Genomic DNA, 24,757 nt, shown 5'->3' with positions numbered 1-24,757 from the left:
CGAACTAAGACTGCATTTCAAAACAAGATGAGTTAAAATAATATTGTTAGTTTGTCAGTGACCTGACAACAGAGAGGGAGAAGGCGAAAGGGGGAGAGCGATAAGGAAAGGGAAGGGGGGGAGAGAGAGAGAGAGAAAGAGAGAGAGAGAGAGAGAGAGAGAGAGCGGGAGAGAGGAAACAGAGAGAGGGAGAGAAAGGGAAACACCACTCCTCTGAGAACTCTCACTTGGTTTTAGTGAGGTTACTACCACTGCTTTCCAAAGCACTCTATTTATTTAAGACATAGCATAGATTAGAATGGCATTAAGTGCATTTTAAGTGACTCATGGAATTTAGGTAGGAATGTATCTTCTTATTACGTTCCATTTTTACTTTGTATTACTGTGGCTTCAAATGTATCTATCAAATCATAAATAAAAATATCCCAGTGGAACTATATAGAAAAAAAGCTTTCCACTCTTTTTTTTTTTTTTTAAGTTGACTACTTAGGGCAAGTTATTTTAGAGAGTTCTGTCAAAGGGTTGTTTACTTAAATATACCCAGCTATCAAAGTTGTGAAGGTAAGCAGAAACAGACTCACAGATATAGAAAACAAACTTGTGGTTACCAAAGGGGAGAGGGAATGGGGTGGACAAACTAGGGATATGGAATTAACAGATACAAACTACTATGTATAAAATAGATAAGCAGCAAGGATATACTATATAGCACAGGGAATTATACTCATTATCTTGTAATAACCTAAAATGGAGTATAATCTGCAAAATACTGAATCACTATGCTGTACACCTGAAACTAACACTAAATCAACTATACTTCAATTAAAAAAATAAGCAAAATACAATGAACTAATTGGCTTCCAGTGAAAAGAAAAAGTATAAATATTTTAAATAATATTAAAATAAAAATATTAAATTATTAATTTATAAATAGCAGTATACAAAATACTATTATTCTTTCAAACTACTAAACTATTGACATGAATACTTAAGTCAAAGTGGGACATGATGCAGATAATTTCATGTTTTGGTTGTTTGATAAAACAATGATTGATTTTTGACCTTTAAAGAAATATAAATCTATTTTTCAGCCAAATTAAGCAAAGGTTAGGAAAGCAAAGTAAAATAGTATGATATTTTTCAAAATTGTTTTTCCTATAGCTTATAAGTGATTTTTAAAGTATCAACTCTGTAGTCTGCCATTATCATTTAAATCTGTACCTTACACCTTTCCATTTGAACATGGGCATATGATTTGGAGGGACTGTGGTAGAAAAGGAATAAATCACACAAAGGATAGCGTGAGGAGAATCAGGAGACCAGCTACTCAGCTACTTTCTTTTTGCCCTGTATTGTCAATCCTTTGCTGTCCTCACATCTGCGGTGACCTTGCTTCATACACTTTTGTGTGCCTGTGGGACAAACAGGCTACAGGGTGATTCCAAATCTCTCATGGAGGCAGTTTTTCCTAGTTCAGTTAGGTATAATAATAGTGCTTCAATAAAACAATTTTGGAAATAATAGTTTGCTGTGGATTTTCATATCAATTTCATCAGGGTCTTAAAAATTTCTCTACACAAATGTAACACTTGAAAATTTTATTTTAAAATGTGTTTGATCATTTAGTTAAATTTTAAAGAAATCGTATATTTATCACATTTAATAAACCAACTGCACTCTCATTACCTCTCAAATTTAACTAATGAATTGTTGCAAAAGGATAATGAAATGAGAATGCATTTTTCTACTCATTTCTAAAGTTTGAAAAACAACTATAAGTAGATAATTAGCCGCATGTCAAATCACTTCCCTTCTACTGATGTTAAAGAGTTTTAGAGACAATTTAGAAAAATTAAGATTGGAAGTCCAGGGTTCTAAAGTTTGACTCTAAATCTTAAAGTGAATGAGGTTCAGAGGATTAGTACTTAAGATTGCTGCCTCAATTATGAATTTTTAGGAATACATTAGATTATGAAATTGGTATCTAAAAACAGTATCTGTTTTTCCCAGTAAATGTTTTATGAGATTATTTTAATACCCATTAAATATACTGTTTTGTGTGGCATATACTTCTTGACACTGTACTTTTAGTTTACTTTTCATATTTTCAGTTAAGAATGGAACTGACAAATGGAATTCCAGACTAAATCAGATGACTCACTGAGAACAGAATTACTCTTTAGGTTTTTCTCTAATTGTATCTCTCAGCAGGTTTTTTATATCACCTCTCATTTGTAATACCCAGTTCTTAGCCCACCATCATATACTATTTATATACCATCATATACTATTTATATACCATCATATACTATTTGTATTTATTTCTATGTTTTATTGAGTAGGCACAGTTGAAATCAAATTGACCAGTGCTTATAATATAATAAAAAAATACACTGATATGATTCAAACAGCCAGGTATTATGAGGCTACATTAAGAAACCTAGTAAAATTACTTAAATGACATCAATATTTGTATTTTGTTAAATGCTGCAATAAATACTTAAAAGAATTGTGAATGAAGAAGGAACATGATTACTTGAGTTAGTGATTATTTTAATAGGACAAATATTATTTCTACCATATCTTCATCTTGAACATGGAGTCACTGAAAGCCTTAAACTTTTGCCTTCTACAGGTATACCAGAGGAGAATATAGACACACATACACTAATAAATAATAGAGTATTGCATGTCCTCTCTCAAATAATGTTTTTTTGTGATGCATCCCATCTATCAAATAGATAAGTAGAGACGAATAAAAAATATAGGCGCAGTCCTCATATTAAAATCAATTATTAAGAAAAAGTGCATAAACTGAAATGTGAGATTGGATATACTCTGTGTGTTATGTCGATTGCTTTATAAATCAGTTAATAAAACAAATGACCGAGATACTTTGGAGAGTGAATGAGAACACTATTAATAATTAATTCAGGGCAACAGAAACAAACCAGGACTATACCAGGAAAACTGACTTGTATGAACACCCAGTGTATTAAGCTCCCACTAGGTAAGGATTCAGTTAATCAAACAAACATTGATTGAACATCGATTAGAATTAAGTATTGTTGTAGGCTGCTTCTACATACTACATGTCCTGAGAAACATTGTAGTTTCTCAGGAAATAATACAAACCAACAACGAAATTTCATAACAGACTTAATAAGGCATATGCATTTACATTAGCATCCCTGGACTAATAATCCAATCTTCATTAATTTTTTGTTGTTGTTGTTAAATTGTTTATTTGAGATTTTTCTTGTTTCTTGAGGTAGGCTTGTATAGCTATAAACTTCCCTCTTAGACTGCTTTTGCTGCATCCCATAGGTTTTGGATTGTCGTGTTTTCATTGTCATTTGTCTCTAGGTATTTTTTGATTTCCTCTTTGATTTCTTCAGTGATCTCTTGGTTATTTAGTAACGTTTAGCCTCCATGTGTTTGTGTTTTTTACGTTTTTTCCCCAGTAATTGATTTCTAATCTCATAGCGTTGTGGTCAGAAAAGATGCTTGATATGATTTCAATTTTCTTAAATTTACTGAGGCTTGATTTGTGACCCAAGATATGATCTATCCTGGAGAATGTTCCATGAGCACTTGAGAAGACAGTGTTATCTGCTGTTTTTGGATGGAATGTCCTATAAATATCAATTAAATCTACGTGGTCTATCGTGTCATTTAAAGCTTCTGTTTCCTTATTTATTTTCATTTTGGATGATCTGTCCATTGGTGTAAGTGGGGTGTTAATGTCCCCCACTATGACTGTGTTACTGTCGATTTCCTCTTTTATATCTGTTAGCAGTTGCCTTATGTATTGAGGTGCTCCTATGTTGGGTGCATATATATTTATAATTGTTATATCTTCTTCTTGGATTGATCCCTTGATCATTATGTAGTGTCCTTCCTTGTCTCTTGTAGCATTCTTTATTTTAAAGTCTATTTTATCTGATATGAGTATTGCTACTCCAGCTTTCTTTTGATTTCCATTTGCATGGAATATCTTTTTCCATCCCCTCACTTTCAGTCTGTATGTGTCCCTAGGTTGGAAATGGGTCTCTTGTAGACAGCACATATATGGGTCTTGTTTTTGTATCCATTCAGCAAGCCTGTGCCTTTTGGTTGGAGCATTTAATCCATTCACGTTTAAGGTAATTATCGATATGTATGTTCCTATGACCATTTTCTTAATTGTTTTGGGTTTGTTTTTGTAGGTCCTTTTCTTCTCTTGTGTTTCCCACTTAGAGAAGTTCCTTTAGCATTTGTTGTAGAGCTGGTTTGGTGGTGCTGAATTCTCTTAGCTTTGGCTTGTCTGTAAAGCTTTTGATGTCTCCATTGAATCTGAATGAGATCCTTGCTGGGTAGAGTAATCTTGGTTGTAGGTTCTTCCCTTTCATCACTTTAAGTATATCATGCCACTCCCTTCTGGCTTGTAGAGTTTCTGCTGAGAAATCAGCTGTTAACCTTATGGGAGTTCCCTTGTACGTTATTTGTCATTTTGCCCTTGCTGCTTTCAATAATTTTTCTTTGTCTTTAATTTTTGCCAATTTGATTACTATGTATCTCAGCGTGTTTCTCCTTGGGTTTATCCTGTATGGGACTCTGTACTTCCTGGACTTGGGTGGCTCTTTCCTTTCCCATGTTAGGGAAGTTTTCGACTATAATCTCTTCAAATATTTTCTCTGGTCCTTTCTCTCTCTCTTCTCCTTCTGGGACCCGTATAATGCTAATGTTGTTAGGTTTAATGTTGTCCCAGAGGTCTCTTAGGCTGTCTTCATTGCTTTTCATTCTTTTTTCTTTATTCTGTTCTGCAGCAGTGAATTCCACCATTCTGTCTTTCACGTCACTTATCTGTTCTTCTGCCTCAGTTATTCTGCTATTGATTCCTTCTAGTGTAGTTTTCATTTCAGTTATTGTATTGTTCATTTCTGTTTTTTTGTTCTTTAATTCTTCTAGGTCTTTGTTAAACATTTCTTGCATCTTCTTGATCTTTGCCTCCATTCTTTTTCTGAGGTCCTGGATCATCTTCACTATCATTATTCTGAATTCTTTTTCTGGAAGGTGCCTATCTCCACTTCATTAAGTTGTTTTTCTGTGGTTTTATCTTGTTCCTTCATCTGGTACTTAGCCCTCTGCCTTTTCATCTTTTCTGTCTTTCTGTGAATATGGTTTTTGTTCCACAGGCTGCAGGATTGTAGTTCTTCTTGCGTCTGCTGTCTCCCCTCTCTAATCTTCATTAATTTTTGATATTTGGTTTTGGAGGTGATTAGACCTTAGTACAAAGGATAGGATCAGGTAGGGGGAAAATGTAGCATCATAATACTCCATACTTGCATAGCACTTCAATCCTTTTTTATAATATCTCACTTAAAAAAAAAAATCTCACTTTAAAATGTTGAAAAACAACCATTAAGACATGTAAACTAGCCAATGTTTTTCCCATTTTAGGCATGAGGAAACCAAGGATCAAAATGATTAGAAAATCATAGTTTGTTAAACAAACTCCTTTAGCCCTGGACAATGTTAGGTACTTTACTTAGAACTTGACTGATACTCAAAATAACCCTCTAGGTAAATGTCATCACTCTCATTTTTTTGTATGAGTAACAAGAGGCTTACACAATTTCACATGTAATAAAGGGCAGATCCAGAGTACAAAACATCTAATTCCCATTATTTCACAAACTGTCACTTGTCCCACCTAATGTTATAATTCATTGATACAAAGTCAATGTAAACTTGGGTTTTCTGGTTGCAAGCTCACAGTGTTACACCTTGTTGACTCAGCCACAAATACCTCAGTCACTGTACCTTACAACTCACAAAATGAGGTCACTGTACCTCATTTTCTGTTAGATATGAAGCAACTATATTAAAATAGGTTGTGTAAGACCAACACATATGGCTTAGTCATTTTCTCTATTTATATATGTTACCAGTAAGCTTTTTTGTTTCTTTTCTTCTTGCCATTGAAGGATTATTATACAGCTAATATTCAGGTTTCATGGAGCCTGAGATGATAAACTTTGGGCTCCTTCTTTGAAGAATTACACAAAAATACTGCTACAAATTTAAATGCAGGGCCTTGGAAGGGACCCATGCAATTGAGAGCCCTGAAGTTTAAGCTTTTATCTAAAGTTTTATATTAATTAGGAAAACCTAAGCCTGATTTTGTGGTAACTGGTCTATAAATACATTTAAGAATGAGTCTAACACATTTATGATACAGTTTGGCAAACTGGTTAATAAGATCTGCTAGTTCATGTGTATAATCTAAGATATATTACCGTGATAATGGATAGTAACCAATATTTATGGATAATAACCAATATTTATGGCTAATGCCTTGTGCAGTTCATCTATAAATAGAATATGGATTAGCGAATAGTTGTTAGATTTGGTGACACCTCACACTTGCCTTATTGTCCCAAACTTGTATCATCTTTGAATAAAATTTCTCCATACTACTCCTATTTGAAAGCAGTGTTATCAATAGTTTGTGAATACTGTTCATAGAAAAGAAAAAAAGTATTTCTGAGAGAAATAAGACGTGCATGAAAGATATGCATTAAAGAGTAATAAAATCAATAGTTTGTATCAATAAAATCAAGAGGGCTGCTCTTGGGGATGCAAACACAAGTAATGTCCGTACAGGCTTCATTTGTGTCTCTCCTTTTGGTCTTAATGCAATGATTAATAGAAAAGAATAATGTCTTGATAAAGATTTCGGTAAATATTTGCCATTCTTTTCCAAAAATCTTTAGAAATCTATTAAACATACTTAGTGTGGGGTTGGGGGGTGAGATGAATTGGGAGATTGGGATTGACATATATACACTCTTGATACTATGTATAAAATAGATAACTAATGAGAACCTACTATATAGCACAGGAACTCTACGCAGTACTCTGTGGTGACCTAAATGGGAAGGAAATCCAAAAAAGGGGGGGTATATGTATACATATAGCTGATTCACTTTGCTGTACAGTAGAAACTAACACAACATTGTAAAGCAACTATACTACAATAAAAATTTTAAAAAAATACTCAGTGCTGGCACAGTGATGAATAATTAAACTGCAGTATGGATAAATTGTTAGATGATTTTCATCACATTTTAGTTTGTCTTAAAACTATATATTAGTATCTGGAGTTTTAACACCTAACAATACGTTCAGAGATTTGGGGCAATAACATTGAAATTTACCGAAATCACATGGTTTTTAAGATTATTTGCTATTAATGTTTTTTTGAATTTGTTTTTTATAAGTTCAAATATATATACTCTTGTGGGCACGTTACAGTGTAGAAGGATGGACTTTCATTCGTTTGAATCTTAACAACTTAAAAATATGTATTTTTTTCTCAAATATATTTGATGAGTAGTACTATAAAGTAGTACAAAGCAGTAATAGTGTATCAGCATGAATCACTTGTAAGAGCCATTATGCTGGGAGTTAAAATTTAAATACTCATTTGCTCCAAAGTGTAATGATAAATGAAATATAATAAGCACACAAGAAAAGTTAATAGCTGAACTAAAAAGGAAGATAAATACCTTTTGGGGCCAGAAATGGTATAGAAATATTCAACAGTAAACAGGGGACTTGGGCCACTGTCTGCTAGGCTCTGCATAAGCAAACAATCAGGGGCTGCTGGGGAGTTTGACTGGTGTGGGATAATAAGTACCAAAAACATTATGCATCGTAGAGGACTGGATTTACCTACCCCTGGTAGAAAGTTTTAAAAAAAATAGGTGCAGGGCTAGGGCTTATATGAAGCTACAAAGAGAAGCAGTGAGAGCTGTGCCCCAGTGTTTTGGGCATGTGCCTAGTGGCCCAGTAACTTGCTTCTGTGTTATCTCTAAATATCACCTGGGGACTAGAGCCCTGGGCTTCCAGTTAGAGACCTGGTTCTGCAGTGGGGTAGAGGGAGAGGAGTGATGCTGGGTGGAGGCCATCACGTACTGTACATAAGAAGCAAGAGGGTAAGTGCAAAGACAGAAAACTTTCTCTCAGAATAAGTCTGGAACAAAAAGTCCAAAGCCACATTAAAAAAGCTAATGCTGCCAGTGATAATCAAAAGACTCAACCTATAGGTGATTTTATCCTAATCAAACCAAATACTACCATAATCAGGCCTTTAAAATAAATAGAAAACAATATCCATAAAAATAAGGTAAAATTATGAAAAAAACCAATGAATTTGGTATGAAAAATAGTTGATTGGAAATATTCACTGTAGTAAAAATACCAGTAAAAAGTTAAATTTAGAAATGGAATAGAAAGAGATTGGTGAAGAGCAGCCTTAAGGCAGTTATGGTAGAGAATTTTCCAAAAGAAAGGAAAGATGTAAGCCCCTCTATTAGACACACGATTATAATATTGTGAAATACCAAAGATCTCAAAAGAAGCAGCTTCCAGAAAAAGAAAAAACAGATTACTTTAAAACCAAACAACATTTAGACTGACCCCAGACTTTTCGTCAGCATCCATAGATGTTAGAAGCCAAGAACACTTTTTTTAAAGGACTAAGATAAAGAACTGTATTTCTCCCTTAACAATACAAGCATGAGTAAAGGTATTTTAAGCATTTAAAATCTAAGGTGACTTATTACTCACCTTGTTATAAGAACTGCTAAAAGTTATTCTTCAACATGACTGAGACAAACTTGGAATGAGAGGGAGATGTAAGAAATGATGGTAAGCAAATAAACCAGAAAAATATGGTGGTAAATAAAATTAACTATTGACTTTAAGGTAATGATGACAACTCATTTTGGGGTGTTAAAAAAGATAGAGATAAAATTTTATATAAAATTGACAAGGAAGGTGTTGAGATGAGTGTGGTAGAGCACAGTTAAGGGTGCTAAGGGCCTTTAGTGTTGGGAGGAAAGAGATACTTGATATCTCTCTTCAATGTTTTAAAAACATTGAAATATCTATGTTAAAAATTAAAAGGTAATCACAAAAAATATAGAAATACCACCTGTAACTTCTAAGAAATCATAGAATCAAAGAGGGGTGGGTGGGAAGAAAACTTAATCCAGTGAGAGACAGGAAAGGAAAAATAAAAAATGAGAGAGAGAAGCAAATACAAAATATGGTAAACAGGAAACACAGAGCAGATAGTAGAAATATGTACAAATATATAGTTAATCATAATAACTTACATTTATTAAGTTTACTTATTAAAACATAAGTGACTTTATTATGGATTAAAAATAAATACTCCAAACACTATATGAGGTTTAGAAGAGAAAGACCTTATCAGATAACTTGAAAATAAGGTGGTTGAAAAAAGAAACCTTGCAGATAGTAACCAAAAAAAGTTAACGTAGTGATATTCATATGTAACAAAAGTGGAATTTTAGGGAAAGTGTACTAATAAAAATAAAGAGAAAAACAATTAATGAAAAGAAGAATAAATGTCTTAAAAATATAAAATTCATAAATTTACATATACATTACAATATGGCCTTACTCAAAATGTGTAAGATTTTTTTGAATAAAGTTTATTAGATTGATTTAATAAATCCAGAAAGGTTCCTGTACCCAACTAATATAGAGTGAGTGCATATAGATATATATGTGTGTGTATATATATGTATATAGTTTCCAAATAAATACATACAGACTGCATTTTTCTGCAACACACTAAATTAGAAATCAAAAATAAAAATGTTGTCAAAATGAAGGCAATAGCAACAAATTTAAAACACACATTTGTAAATAGCTCATGGGTTAAAGAGGTTATCACAATAGAAATTATAAAATATTTAGACCTGAATGACACAATTTCCATTGACAACCTGTAAAATGTAGCCGAAGCCATTTTTACATGAAAATTTATTGTGTTAAGTGTGTATAACAGAAGAGATAAGGATTATATATAAGTAAGCAGGTTTCATTTCAAGAAGCTAGAGAGAGAGGAAACAGGTGGAGGAGGGATGTGTTGGTGGTAAATGTGGAAAAAGTAGAAGAAAGGAACTGAAAATAATAGAAAAATAATGAAATAGAAAATGAGAACAAAAATAATGATGATCTACAAAGAAAACCTGGCTCTTTGAAAATAGTTTAGTAAATGATTATCTGGCATATCACATAACAACCAGTACATTTCAATTATGGCTGCCTTCTAATTACTGTTCTTTTATTATTTTATTGATCTGCTTATAAGTAGTGAATCATTACTGCTATTTCTAGAAAAATCATATTAAAAATCAGTTGAAGCTGATAGGACGGGGGAATGATCTCTCCAGTCTACCATGTCTCCATCACTCTGTTGCCTCCCTGCTCTCCTTTTGTCCCCAGCAAGCTGTAGCATGGATTGCCTGACCCCCCGCAGCTTTATTTTCCAACTCCAGCATTGAACACATATTTGAGTGACTAACTAGGTACTAGGCAGTGTCTGGGTGCTAAGGATACAGTGATGAACAACATAGGAATGATACTAGCCCTCAGGGAGCTTATTGCCTAGTGAGAAAGACAATAAAGCAAGCAAATTACAATGAAGTGTGGAGAGGGGGCAGTCAGACAATACTGTGGGAGCCAGTAGCTAGGAACCCTAACAGATAGTCTAGCAGGGAGGGGAAGCTGAGTTGAGAAAGTGAAATTTAATCCGAATCCTGAAAGGTGTTCATCAAGTGTGGTAAAGTCGGGAGTGGGTGAGAATTCAAGGCACAGAGAACAGCATGAGCAAATTCTGAAGGCAAATGAGTGCTTGCACTGATTAGTTTGAACCTACATATGATTTTGGATCAGTAAAGTTGCTCATAACCAAAGTACACACACCTATGTTTTCTAATTGTATTTTGTCAACTTAACTATTTAATTCAGTTGTAGCCTTAAATCACAAATAGAACATATAGTTTAATCATAATAAAAATATGAACTATAATGTAGAAAAATAAGTTAGGAATCAGTTCTGCTGTCTATAAAATGAGCAATCATACCTAACTTTAAAGATTTTTAGGGCTGGAGATATAAATGTTAAGCACCTACGAGAGTGCCTTATAAAGAGAAAGCATTAATCCCGGGAGGTTATCATCATTGATTTATTCAATCTTCACAATAAATTGTTGAAGTAATTATTACTCTCTTAATTTTAGAGCTGACATTTAGAGAGGTGAAATCCTCTCCACAATAACATGTGTCATTTTTTTAAGATTTGGCTAAGGCGTTATCTTTCTTCCCTTCTGGGATAACATTTCTTTCTCACCAGCTCCAACAGCACCATGTATAAAAATGAACCCTACACATGGACAGATTGCATTGTAATAATTTTTCTATATTTAAGACATATGAGTACCCTGTAACCCAGGGAACTACTTACTGGAAGGTCTGTGTTTGTCTTATTCATACTAGTATCTGGTGCATAGAGGGCACATAAAGATATTTACCAAATTAAGGTGGAAATTTAATGGAACAGAATATTCTGATTTCAAATTACACAGTATTTTTACCATGCCAGCGATGTCTCACAATAACGTCTATTTTAATAATAAGAAAAGAACGAAACAACATTTTTTAAGAATCACTAATGCATTAATAATTTTGATAACTAAAAATTTGCCATAGTGTGAAGTTTTCCTTATTTCTGATGTGTTTGAAACACAGTTCCCACTTTTGGTGTCCCTTGTTTAATTGTGGTGAAGAAACTGTCAGACAGCCCAGGAATATTTCTTTTCAAAGGATGAGTGCAGTGAATAGTATGTACTCAGTACTTCCTTTGACTTCTTTCACAAAAGGAAGCAAGTTACAAAGAAAATTACATAGAAGCGTCTCCTAGAAGGCATGTAATTTGAGGTAACTTACTTTTGGATGCACAAATAACAATCTCTCTCCATTTAAGCATTCAAAAGGTAACCAGACTGTCATATTGCTAATTAATTAACTCAAAGAAACTGAAACCAGCAAAATGAAAACCAATGTATTATTTTTATTAAGTTTCATCTTAGACCTACACTGATGAAATAGTATCTCTTTAGAAATGACCAGAAATTATGTTTTATTCTATAATAAAATCAAGTTAAATACTTGCAAAAATATAAAAGTCTTATGGGATATGTTGAATACAACTCACCTTTTACAATATATGCTTCAACTAGTGGAGATATTCTGAAATATCCAAGAAAACTTTGTCATGATTCCCCTATAGTTTATAGTTGCTATTGCTTGGTTAATAAGAACAAGTAGAGTAGTTGAGGAAGAAATATAGCTACCAAATATTTGTGTTTATTTCCATTAAGTAACATTTTAGAAAGTAAGAAAGATTTAAATGAGAAAAAGGGTACTCTCAAATTAGGATCGGTAAATATCTTTGCATTTACCATGTTATGTCCTTTTCCATTTAGAGAGCACTGCATAATTATTAGAAAATTATACTGTTTCTGTCTCCAGAACGTGAGGAGGCTTGGGGGAAAATTACATGGCCCCTCTCTGTGTCTCAGTCTTTTCCATTTTTAAAATCAGGAAAATTTCCCCCTTGCCTCAAAATAATATGAAAATTATGGGGAAAATGCTAGTAAAGTCAATATGGAGTGATGAAAGAAATGCACTTTCCAGATGAGTGAAAAGTCAGAAATCACAGGGTGATTATACAAGGAAATCTATTTAAAATGTTACTCAAGATTATTCACTTACAAATAACCTATAAATAACCATCCTTTTGTATCACTGAGGAAGGACTGCATGTGTTACTCATTTGTTGAAACCTATCACTGGAGTTCAGGAATTTTGAAATTCATCAAAATCTTGCTGGATGCCTACTGTGTGGTACAATTCTCCTGTGCCCTGGCATTCATTACAGATGGGAAGAGAAACCCTCAGATTAGGTTTACATGTATCAACTCATTTAATCCTCATGTTAGCCCTATGAGATAGATATTATTAACCCCACTTTACAGTTTGAGGAGACTGAAGCATGGACACGTGAAAGCACTTATTCAATACTGTACACCGTGAGAATGACGGAGGTCACGACTCAACCCCAAGAGCATAATTTTAAAGCCAGACTTCTAAACATGTTGCTTTTGTGATGAAGTTTACAAAATTTCATCCAAATATTCAGTTCATCTGAAAAACTACCAAGGTTGATGCACCCTACTATAAAACTAAGGGGGAAAATCCAGTGCAATAATAATTTACAAATAACAGAACAAAACATTGACTCATCTTCATTTTATGAGTCCATTTTTGCTCACCTGTTCAAATTACTGTTAAGTGCATTTATTTAGTTTTCAATTTTAATTTTGAATTTTTTTCTTTTCTAAAATTTCTTTTATTTTTTTTAAACAAATTCAAGTTTCCTGGTAAAGTTCACATTCTTATGTATTTTTTGAACATGTTCATTATAGTTATTCTAAAGTCTATCTTTGATAACTACACTTACTGGATTATGTATGCATATCTTTATGTTTTCTGAGTTATTGGCAGTTCTTAGTTCTTAGTTAATGAGAGGCCTGGGCTTCTTTGATCAAAAGCCAGGCCTTGTATATGAAAATTTGTAGATGTTGCAGTTGACTTATTATCCTCCACAGAAGGTTCACCCTATCATTTGGGAGGTAGACAGGAGTGAGACCTTATCACCTTCATCTAAATCAGGCTGGGTTACATGTCTACCTCTGGTTCGCCCCACTTGCAGAGTAAAGCCCTCCAGAAGTTTCAGCTGTATGCTAAGGTGTTTACTAGGACTTTTTCTTCTTCAGCTACTCCTGTACTCCAGTTGTTTCTTCTGGCCTCTCAGAGTGCAGAAAGCTCCCTTCTGCTTTATAGAGATTTGTTTTGTTTATAAACACTGTGTCTCTCTAGTCCTAGAAAATTAGCTAAAATCTCTCTTTCTGTCTCTTCTGAGCTGTGGTCATCTATCTACAAGATTCCTCACTCTGCTAAGAAGTGGCGAATTCCCTCAGGGTAAAAGTAACTCCTAAACTGTCATCTCACTTCTCTGCTGTTCCCTTTTTTCTGAGATCTTGGCTCCTCTAGTCAGGCTTACTTCAGAGGCTCTCCAGTGCTTCCAACATATTTTTGAAATGTTATCCTTCAAAAACTAATCTATCATAACCAGAAGCAGGTGTCATAAATTATCTACTGAATGTCTATGTGCCAGGTTAGTGCTCACTGCTGGTTATACAATGGTAACATGTTTCTAAAAATATTTAAAACAAATAGTTAATAAGTTATATGTGTGTGTTTTTATATATGACATATTTCTGACTCAAGAACTAATGTTCCGCTGACTAACATGGAAACGTGACACACATGGTAAATGGTTTCGTTAATAGCATACACAGTATGATACAGGAGCTCAGAGGAGGAGCAATTAACTTGGACTAGGGCTGGAGTAGGGAAAGCGAGTCAGGAATGCTTCCTAGAGGACCTTAGACAGGAATTTCAAAGATTGAGAAAGAGTTAGTCAAGCATAAATTGCCATTGGCTTGACCCAGTATAACTTCTAAGTATGCTAATACTTAAAATGTACTGCTTATTTCTATTAAAAGCACAAATGGATTTGAAACATTAAAAATATGTTTGAGGATGTAAAAGTTAGCTTAAAAATTTTAACCGTGCCAATTGATTTCTCCGTAGGTGTTCAAAGCAATGAATATCCCACAAATCAGGAATCATTTTCTGCCTCCCCCAGAAAAAATGCCTGAAGCCTATTCTGCAAAGATTGCTCTTTTGGGTGCTGGGCCTGCAAGTATAAGTTGTGCTTCCTTCTTGGCTCGATTAGGCTACTCTGACATCACTATATTTGAAAAACAAGAATACGTTGGTGGTTTAAGGTAATGCCTACATTTATTTCATGTTCACAGTGTCAAAAATGATGGGGTAAAACGATTATGAATATTGTTGGTTCGTAATCGTATAGGAACTTCAGGCTCACAGATGGTATTTTAAGTGTTCTTTTTCCAAATGCTCAAATTTTGATTTCATTATTCACTTTAAATTTGCAGTTGGCTTTAAGCAATATTTATTTTAAAATTTCTCTGTCTAGTTCTGTGAATTTAAGAGAAATCTCAGCAAAATATTTTATGAATAGAGGAACCAATCATATGAAAGTTTATTTCAGGACTTCCCTGGCTGTCCAGCAGTTAAGACTTTGCCTTCGAATGCAGGGGGTGCGGGTTCAATCCCTGGTCAGGGAGCTAAGATCACACATGCCTCGTGGCCAAAAAAACCAAAACATAAAACAGAAGCACTATTATAACAAATTCAATAAAGACTTTAAAAAAATGGTCCACATCAAAAAAATCTTTAAAAAAAAAAAAGAAAGCTTATTTCACCCCTGTGAATCTTTCCTTTAACGGCAATATATATATGTGAAAATTATGCAAATTAGAGATGGGGAAACCAAACTCCACAGAATATAGGATGATTCATTTTGTGGTGTACACAAACGTTCTGTCCTGGTCACGTATTTTCATTCTCCAATCTCTTTAAGTTTTGCATTTGATTGCAGTTATGTTAGAATCTACTAAAAATGTTCCATTTTAATGTACATTTATGCAGTGTTTATCTCATAGATACCATATTATTATTTGCTATTAATCAGCATCATTATTAAACCAGGATTCAGTCACATAATCATTTATCCCCTTGAAGATTCATACACTGAAATGGAAACTATTCACTGTATCTGATTTTCAGAAATTCATATCAAGCTTAGAAATTGGATGGAGTTTGCTTTATTTAAAATAAATGGAACTCTATAGAATATACAATGGAGAAAAGGCAATCTCTTCAACGACTGATGTTGGGCAACCTGGACAGCTTACATGTAAATCAATGAACTTAAAACACTCACGCCATATAGAAAAATAAACTCAAAATGGTTTAAAGACCTAAATATAAGACATGACACCATAGAAGTCCTGCAAGAGAACAGAGGCAAAACATTCTCTGACATGAATCTTAGCAATATTTTCTTAGATCAGTCTCCGAAGGCAAAAGAAATAGAAACAAAAATAAGCAAATGGGACCTAATCAAACTTAAAAGCTTTTGCACAGCAAAGGAAATCATCAACAAAACAAAAAGACAACCTATGGATTCACAATAAGGAAATGGGATTTAAGTGAAATAGTTTTAGTCATAGAAAATATTTTGAGAACGTGTGTGATGTAACACAAATTTAAAGTGTGGTACCTGTAGCATAATAAACTACAGCAAAGTTTTATCGGAGTATGAGCATCGTGCTTTAAAAAGAATGGAAGGAGGTTGTTACTGGTTAATTCCATTTAGATGAAAGAAACATGAACATACAAGAACAATTATTTTTTTAGGTTATCTGGGCATTCCACTGATTGTACTAAAGGATTTGTGGCCACAGGGAAAATTTCTTTCAAAACTTTAGATTGTTAAAAGAGCACGTATAGAAGAATGAAAGTCTGTTTTTATAAGTACAACAAACTTGGGAAGTAACCGTTCCAATTAAATTCCGTCTTCTATCCTTGTATCCCCTTTCTCAACATGCAGTCTTGAGGGTAATCTCCCTCTGTCCCTCCCTCCCTCCCTTCCTCCCTCCTTCCTCCCTTCCTTCCTTCCTTTTTTATTTATTGATCTCCTACTATGTGCTAGTCATTGTCTCCGGCCCTAGAGATACAAAGGTAAATAAAGCAAAGTGCCTGTTCTCATGGGGCTCGTATTCTGGTAGTGGGGGGGTAGACAATAAAGCAACAATAAACCAAATATAGAGTATGTCAGGTGTTTATAAATGCATGAGGGGGTTTCAAAAATGGCAGTTTAGTGCTGTCCCTAGAGCATTTGATATATGGAATAGATAATTTTTAAAATATGGTTATCCTCTAGTCTGTACAATAAAATAATCTTCAAAGAGAATTATGTAATAGTTGGTGATTATAATTATTTTTATTCACTCCCCTAAAACAAAATATTAGCAATTAAAACAAAATAATTTCAATATTAAAGGTATAGTTCACAATTTCACTATTTTAAAGTTTAAACCCAAGTTAAAAACTTCTGGTCACACAAAATGATAGAATTGAAGTAGATTCATGTTGCTTCATGTGTTATCATTTTATCAATCACAGATCAACTGTTTAAACATTGGAATACGTAGTCTTGCAGGGGTGGAGACACATGCTGCCTATGGCCATTGGAATGAGGAATATGCTTGTAGGTGAATCAGCGTGTGCCAGTGGCTGCTGTTTAACTGGAGTTCTCCATATTAACTGTTCTGTAGAACTCAGTTTATTAATGAATGGGTAATAAAATTGGGATTATTTAAAGCTTACACATTTTTTTAACATCTTTATTGCAGTATAATTGCTTCACCTTCGATAGCTCAGCTGGTAGAGCAGAGGACTGTAGACCTGACACATGTGGATATTTATTTTAAAAACATTTATTACTAAAACTCTATAACAACTGTAGCCATTATTTAGAATTTAGATCCACCAAAGAGTTTTTTGGGGGGAGACAGTGTTTAGAATATCACTGACTTGTTTAGAGTTACCTGCTCATGGTGATAATACAAAAAGGCTTATTTTTGTCAGTTTTATAACTTTTTAAATCGTCTAAAAACAGTGCACCTCCTTATTGCCTGCACCTGAACTTAGTGTGTTGCTGGTAAGGGAATAGAGTACGAGTTTAGGGGTTGAGCGACTCATAGGAAGGAGTTGTCTGAGGACATATGTTGGGGTGGAGGAACCAAAGTTTAGTTTGGCGTATAAAAAATTTGAGATACCGATTAGACGTCCAAGCGAATATAAAGGTCTGGAATTTAGGTTTGAGGATAAAAATGTGGGTGCCATCACATATGGACAGCATTTAGAGCTCTGAAATACGGAGGAATTTGCCTGGTATCTGGGGTGGTAGTGTTCCTGTTAAAGCCTGCTGACAACCCTCTGCTCCATTGCCCATCCCCTGAACACAGCATGTACACTTTTTTTTTCCCTCCTCCCCCTTCTGTTCCTCCTCCTTATCATTTTCGTCATCTTGAGATGCCTTTACTTGTCTGAAAGCTGATCATATGTCACATTTCACCTGATGATCTCATCTTGCAATAAGCTAATTCTCCTTTGAAACACTCTCGTTCACATTTGGTATTTTATACTTGTCACGTTGTACCATGAGAGTGTGTGTGTGTGTGAGTGTGTGTGTGTGTGTATCGCCCATCTGTCTGCTGACCTCATCTACTGGTGAATATAATTGTGTCATGTTTATAACAATCAATAATTACCTCCTTATCCCCTGCCTACTTGATTATGATCAAATCTAACTCTTTTTAGTATCTCACATTACTTTTATTTCCTATAGAAGATGCTTGGAGATGTGATTCTCACACATTTATTCATAACACATGTGCTAAGTAAGTGTGGGCTACAACGCTTTCAGGGCAGTATGTGATTCTAAGCGGAGCTGCTCAAGCCCTAGCAGCCTGGCATTCCATTTGCTCTGCTGGCTACTTCAGCTTTCAGAGTTATACTTCCTCCTTGCTCCGGTTTCTTCTTGCTAGGTTGAGTGTGTTCTCCTTTTTTTCTGGTCAATAGAAAAATTGTTCCTGCTTCATTAACCTGCTGTTTCAGAGCTGTATCTTAAATTAGAACCATTGACCTAAACTAGCATCATTTTTTTTTCTTACATATTGTATACTTCTATTCAGAGCCCATAAAAATCCCAAGTCAGAGAAAGGTACTCAGCCTCACAGTGTATCTGTCTGTATTTAGAGGCTCACCTTGCTGTGGTTGGTTTATTTAGCTGGAATTTTTGCTTTCCCGTCTAGCCTTTTGAGGACTTTCATCAGACTCCAATGTTAGTCCATTTTCAGTCTCTCTTCCGCAGACCCCCAGGCCTATCAAGATTGGGTGTCTGTTTGTGCCTACTTATAATCCATACTATTTAAGAATTTTTCTCCTTAGCCTCGGAAGGTACAGGGAGGAAAAAAAAATATCCTCTATCCTCTTAGGTCAGGAGTTGCCTTGTGAAATAAACTAACATAAGACAAATTAAGGAGAAAAACAGTGTTTATTAACACATGTATTGTACATACATGTGGGAGAACTCAGTGATGAGTCATTCAGAGAAGGGGGGTCAGAACTTCAGGTTTATGTAGCATCTTAACAAAGAATGATAAATTTGTGGAGAAGTGACAGGACAAAGGAAAAGGGGTTTATGCTTTTAGGGACGGCAAACTGTGAGAAGGTAAATATATGGGAGAATCTAATGGAACATAAGAGTTATTTAGTAAGGCTTGTAATGTAAATTCCTCTTGGTGCCCATCTTTGGGCTGGTAAGGGTCTACAATTGTTTCCTGGTGATTAAGAGTTTTGCCCTTCTTGGTACAGGAAAGGAAGACACACCGTTGCGAATTTATGTACTGCTTTTTGGCAGATAATAGGGGACCGGAGAGCTTTTCTTGTATCTGTTTCTTCTTAATTGTCTTCAGCTCAAAATAATCCTGTGCCAAAGTGGCATATTTGGAGGGGCATATTCTGCTACCCTACAAAGGCAGAGTCCTGTGTGGTGCCCAGAGCATTATGATAACCGCTGAGGTAGTGTGGTTGGCCAAAGATCAGCTTAGGAGGTTTTTCTCTCTTAACCTATGCCCTAAATCACTCTTATGTATAATCTTACACCCTAACTAGATAGAAAGCTCCTTTAATAGAGGGCCTTGATTTTGTACTGTTCAATACTTTGCATTTTCTATAGCACTGAGCATGGTGCCTTGCTGATTGATGTATGGAAATTAATTGAATAATCAAGTTCTTAAGTCACCAAAGAATGAAAAGACTACAGATGCACTTTGGAAGACCTTGCACTGAATGATCCAGAAAGTTCATCTTCAACAGTTATTTATTTATTTTACAAATGAATCTCTATAGTGCTTGGATATAGCTCTTTCACTGAATGTACTACATTCTGTTGTAATGATCTGTTTATATATCTTTGCTCACAAGAATGAGAGCTTATTAAAAGTGGTAATTTGGTCAAATTCACCATTAAATCACTGCAGCTAACACTGTACCTGGTACTTTGTAAATGCTTGTTGGATGAATAGATGAATGACTACATGAATTGCTATATATTCATGAACATATGTAGCCTTTTTATTGCTATAAGATATTGAAAAGTTATTTGAACTTACCTTTAATACTATGTATGAACTATTAACTCTTGAAGTGATTGTATTTGAAGACAGAAAACAATGAGCACTGATATCAAATAGGATTACTTTTTAATGACTGAATCCTTTTGGGACACATTGCTTTCATAGAAGATTGTTTTACTGTAAAAATATTCTGTAGATCACATTACGGAACTTATTCTGTAATGTCCTGAACAGCATGGTAATACAAAGTTACAGATTTGAATTTGAACAAGCTAGAGGTATAGTTATAGAATATATGTGTGTATGTACATATACGTATATGTATATATGATATGTATATTAAACACTATACTTTCAAATTTTTGTTTTTTTAAGATTTTCTTTTCTTAGGAATTTATAGAAGTGTTAGTAAATAAATCAACTAAATACTGTAATAAACTTATAAGTATAGTCCAATTGTCTACTCACTATTTGTTTTTCATTGTTTTTATTTACTTTTGCATCAGTTTCTACTGTTTCTCTTGTAACCCATATCATATTCTGTCATGCATATAGAAATGCATATAAAAATGTGATATGATATCACATTATGTGATATGAAAATACCCTCAGAAGAGACACTTATTCCTTTAATACTGATCAATAAAGACATGTTGCATTTTTTAAATTGGTGATTTTCCCACAAATGCTTCTCATTTTTATTTTCAGTATTTCTGAAATCCCTCAGTTCCGGCTACCATATGATGTAGTAAATTTTGAGATTGAGCTTATGAAGGACCTTGGTGTAAAGGTAAGTGAAAAACATAACACTTACATGTGTATTGCTCCAAAAGAAAGGAGTAAGCTCTACACTAAAGATTAACAACAAAATGTCACACACTTTAGGAAAGAACAATTAAAAGCTACACCAGGCAGAAGCAGAAAGATGCTTCTCCTTGCTTAGGGCATTTGTCTGTCTACTGTCTGAATGCCACTAGCCTGGAAAAGGGCAATCAATAGTTCTCATCTGGCACGCCTGCATGTGATTAATTGTCTGTAAGAAACAAATTCCTAAATTGCTTTAGGGGTTCAGTGCAGCTAATAGAAGAGTTTGGTTGCTTTAATCACGTTTTTTTCACGCAAGTTTTGTGCACTCTGAAACATTCGTATTTCACAATTTGGAACATAATTTCTTATAGAGGTTTATTTTATTTACTATATGCGTAATGTCAATAGTGTTACTGTGATAATCCTTTTTCAACATAAACAGTTAATCAGCAAGGTAGAAAGCAACAGCTCTGTATTTTTAATTGTTTTGTGAAATAAATATTGTGTTCTTTTAAAGATGGTCAAAAAATTAGTACATTTTACTTTCGTAATATATCTTTAGATATTCCTATTCTTTTGTATTATTTAAGAGTATCATACTCTGGCTCTTCACTTGAACATATTGCTATTTTTATTTCAAAAGTTTTACCTTTCTGTAATAGCTATAAAATAATAGATTAACAGAGTACTATGATTTACATAATACATTCTGTAAGTACATATAGGAGCTGTTTTGAAAAGTGCAAACTATTCATGGCTCTTGCATTTAGAAATAAAAATTAAAATAATCAATAAAAAGGGAAACACTCAAAACAGTATTTTGTGCATTTACACTTATAATTACATCTTATTTGGCAATGGTTAGGTGATGAAACATTTACACATAATCACCAAACAAAAAATCTTATAGCAAGTATGCAGTACAGATGTGCACAACTTTATGAAAACAGAGTTCAAAAATAGTGTTCAAAATAGATTTAAGGGTGATTACTTGCTTTATATAAATATATTCTGAAAAGTTCTTTAAATGTATTTCATTTTGAATGCAAGTTCTTACCTAAATCTCTTTAGATAAGAACATGATTATTGAGACTTCAAACTAATATATTAAGTGATACTTCAGATTGAAGATGAATCAAAAATTAAGACACCTCTGAATTCATCTTATAAGTAATTACAAAATTGCATTTGATTTCTACTGTACCAGATATATTGCATAAATTAGGGCATACCCATTTCTCTTACTAGGAAACTCAAAACATAATAGTATTCAATGCACTGAGTGCCAGAAAATGTACACTTCAGCTACAATTATGCCACTTTCAAATTTTATAGTCAGATAACCTTGACAAAGTCAATTAATGTCCCTTGCCTTGGTCAATATTTGTTCAAAGGGAAAAGTATGCTACTACAATTTGTGTAAAATATAAACATATCTGCTTATATATGCCTGGAAATATATGTGCTCTGGAAATGTATAGAATCTGATAGTATAGATTGCTTTTGGGAAGGTGTATGAAGGAGTTTCTCACCATTTTGTATATTTGAATTTTAAACCCTATGAATTTATGAAATTATCAGGAAAGAATTAGAACCTGAATTAAAGAGAAGGTTAATACTGTCTTGTGCATCACTCTGAGGAGAGACAGTAATGAGGTTCTTTTTCAGCTTTGAGGACTTGTATCCATTGATGAAATACTTGCATCTTTTATGACTTATCAACTTTATTCATGAAAGGATATATATTTTTAAAAATGTTCTACACTTGTTACCACATTTTTCTCATCACCAAATTCTTCTTATAACCTGCCTTCCGTTTTTACCTCTCAACTAACACTGTATATTTTAAAGTCAACAATAATTTCCTGGCAATGAAATGAGTTTTTCTCTGGGTTTATACTGTTTGGCTCCTGTGCAGCATGTGATATGTTCTGATATGTATGCATGCATGTATCTATGCATGCATGTTTGTTCATGTATGTATGTATTTTTAGCTTTCATGATCTAGTATTATCTTGGTTATTATCTGATTTTTTTCTCTTTCTAATAGGTTTGTTTCATTTATTTGATAAATAATTACTGAGAATTTACTTTTGCCTAGAGGTGTGCTAAGGGCTTGTCTAGAACCATCTTTCTTTTGAACTCCAGTCCTGTAATCTTAATAGTTTAATGAACACATTTATCATCCAAATAACATACACTCATCATATATAAACTTAGTTTAATTCATCATCTTCCCTCCCAACTACGTTCTTCAGCTAAATTTCTTGTTGAGTAATTTCAATTTATTTCATATCTAATAGCTGATAGATTAGTTCTTGTTTATTCTAAGACGAATTTTTCCAGTCAAATATTGTGTCACAAAAAACCCCTCTATTTGTATGTTATATATATATATATTTTTTTCTTCCACTATTTCATTGTCACTAGTATGTTATAAAAGTGGTAATGCATGGCATCTTTTCTGATCTATGAAATAGCATTTTTATCATATTGAGTAAATGTTTTCTTTTTCTAGACTTAGAATAGTAACATATTCTAAGTTATTTTGTTTTATTTTAACGGAGGAGGGGTGTTAAATTGTTTAATTGCCCCTTTTGAAAATCTGTGTTCAGATAATGTATTGAGTTATATTAATCTTTGCATTTCTGGATTATATACATCTTGCATCATGTTTTATTATATCTGTACATCTAGAACTAGGTTTGTTCTATGAGTTTTTTTTAAAAAATTTCTTTTGCATTCACTTATTTATGCACTGAATATTAAAACTGTAAATACAACAGGGAATAGATTCTGTTGCTCGCTTTATAGAGTTTCAAAGCTACTGAAAGTCTGTCTTTGTTTTGCTTTATTTTTTATTTGTTATCTTTGTGAGTTTTGGTTATGCTATAGATTTTGGTTATAGAGTTATGCTAGCTTTATAGAAATAAATTTCCAAGCATTTCATTATTTTATTATTGGTAAGAATATTGTCTCGATACTTATATTTTTGCTAAATTTGAAAATTTTATCCATCTGATTTCAGTCTTTTTATGAGAAACAGAACATTGATGTTTTAAAAAAAATCTTCCACAGTCTTTCCACCTATTTTATTCTTATGCTAATTTGGTCAGTATATATTTTCCTAGAAAAAATTTCTGTTTCATTGAGACTTTTGAATTAATTAGCATAGATTTAAACATATTATTCTAGTATACAATAAAAATACCTCATCTGTGCCTGTGATGGTATTTGCTCTCGCATCTTAAAACTTATATATTGTGTGTTCTTAACTTTTTTTCTTGATAAGACTAGATAGTGGTTTCTCTAGTTAATGTAATCTCTGAAAGAATCAGGTCTCAGAGTTTTATGTTTCCTTATTCACTAATTGCTGACTCTATGAATTCTTTCCCCCTGCTATGATTACACTTGCTTGTTATTCTTTCTCAACCTTTTGAGTTGCATACTGATTTAATTTTTATTTTTCTAGGTTGAATAATTTTTCCCTTTTAAAACAGAGTTTTTAGGATAATATTTTTATTTGCTTCTGTATTCTTGTGATAGAATTCAAATTTTAATTTTTTACTTTACTTATCAGCAAGTTATAAGATTTTTAACTTATCAAGTACACTCTCAACTAATTTCACATCAAAGAATTTTTCCTAGTATAATAAAAATATTCTTTAGAGGAAATAGCCTCTAAGCTGTTATATTTTTATAAAACTATTTTAGAATAAAAATTTCAGCATAAACCACTGTCAATTATTTTTAACCCTAGGTAGACTTTAACAAAGTCCCCTGTGATATTTGTGTCTGAAAATGTTACCAATCTTTTAGACTAAATACTCTTTTCTTGTTTTGCAATTCAGAATTTAGGTATATATAAATATTCTTGTTTCATA

General features: G+C 33.4%; 1 protein-coding gene across 1 annotated transcript in view; it reads left to right on the top strand.

Moving 5' to 3' along the window:
• DPYD (dihydropyrimidine dehydrogenase) overlaps positions 1-24,757 on the top strand; it is a 796,991-nt gene that overhangs the window by 216,213 nt on the left and 556,021 nt on the right. The window contains exons 6-7 of the mRNA XM_068540384.1: positions 14,584-14,780; positions 20,775-20,856. Of these exons, the coding sequence (XP_068396485.1) occupies positions 14,584-14,780; positions 20,775-20,856 (279 nt within the window). The remainder of the gene's footprint in view (positions 1-14,583; positions 14,781-20,774; positions 20,857-24,757) is intronic.

Source organism: Eschrichtius robustus, chromosome 3 (genome assembly GCF_028021215.1).
Source record: "Eschrichtius robustus isolate mEscRob2 chromosome 3, mEscRob2.pri, whole genome shotgun sequence".
Taxonomy (NCBI): Eukaryota; Metazoa; Chordata; class Mammalia; order Artiodactyla; family Eschrichtiidae; genus Eschrichtius; species Eschrichtius robustus.
Note: the sequence above shows the minus strand (reverse complement) of the source record. Positions and strands in the feature narration are given on the sequence as shown.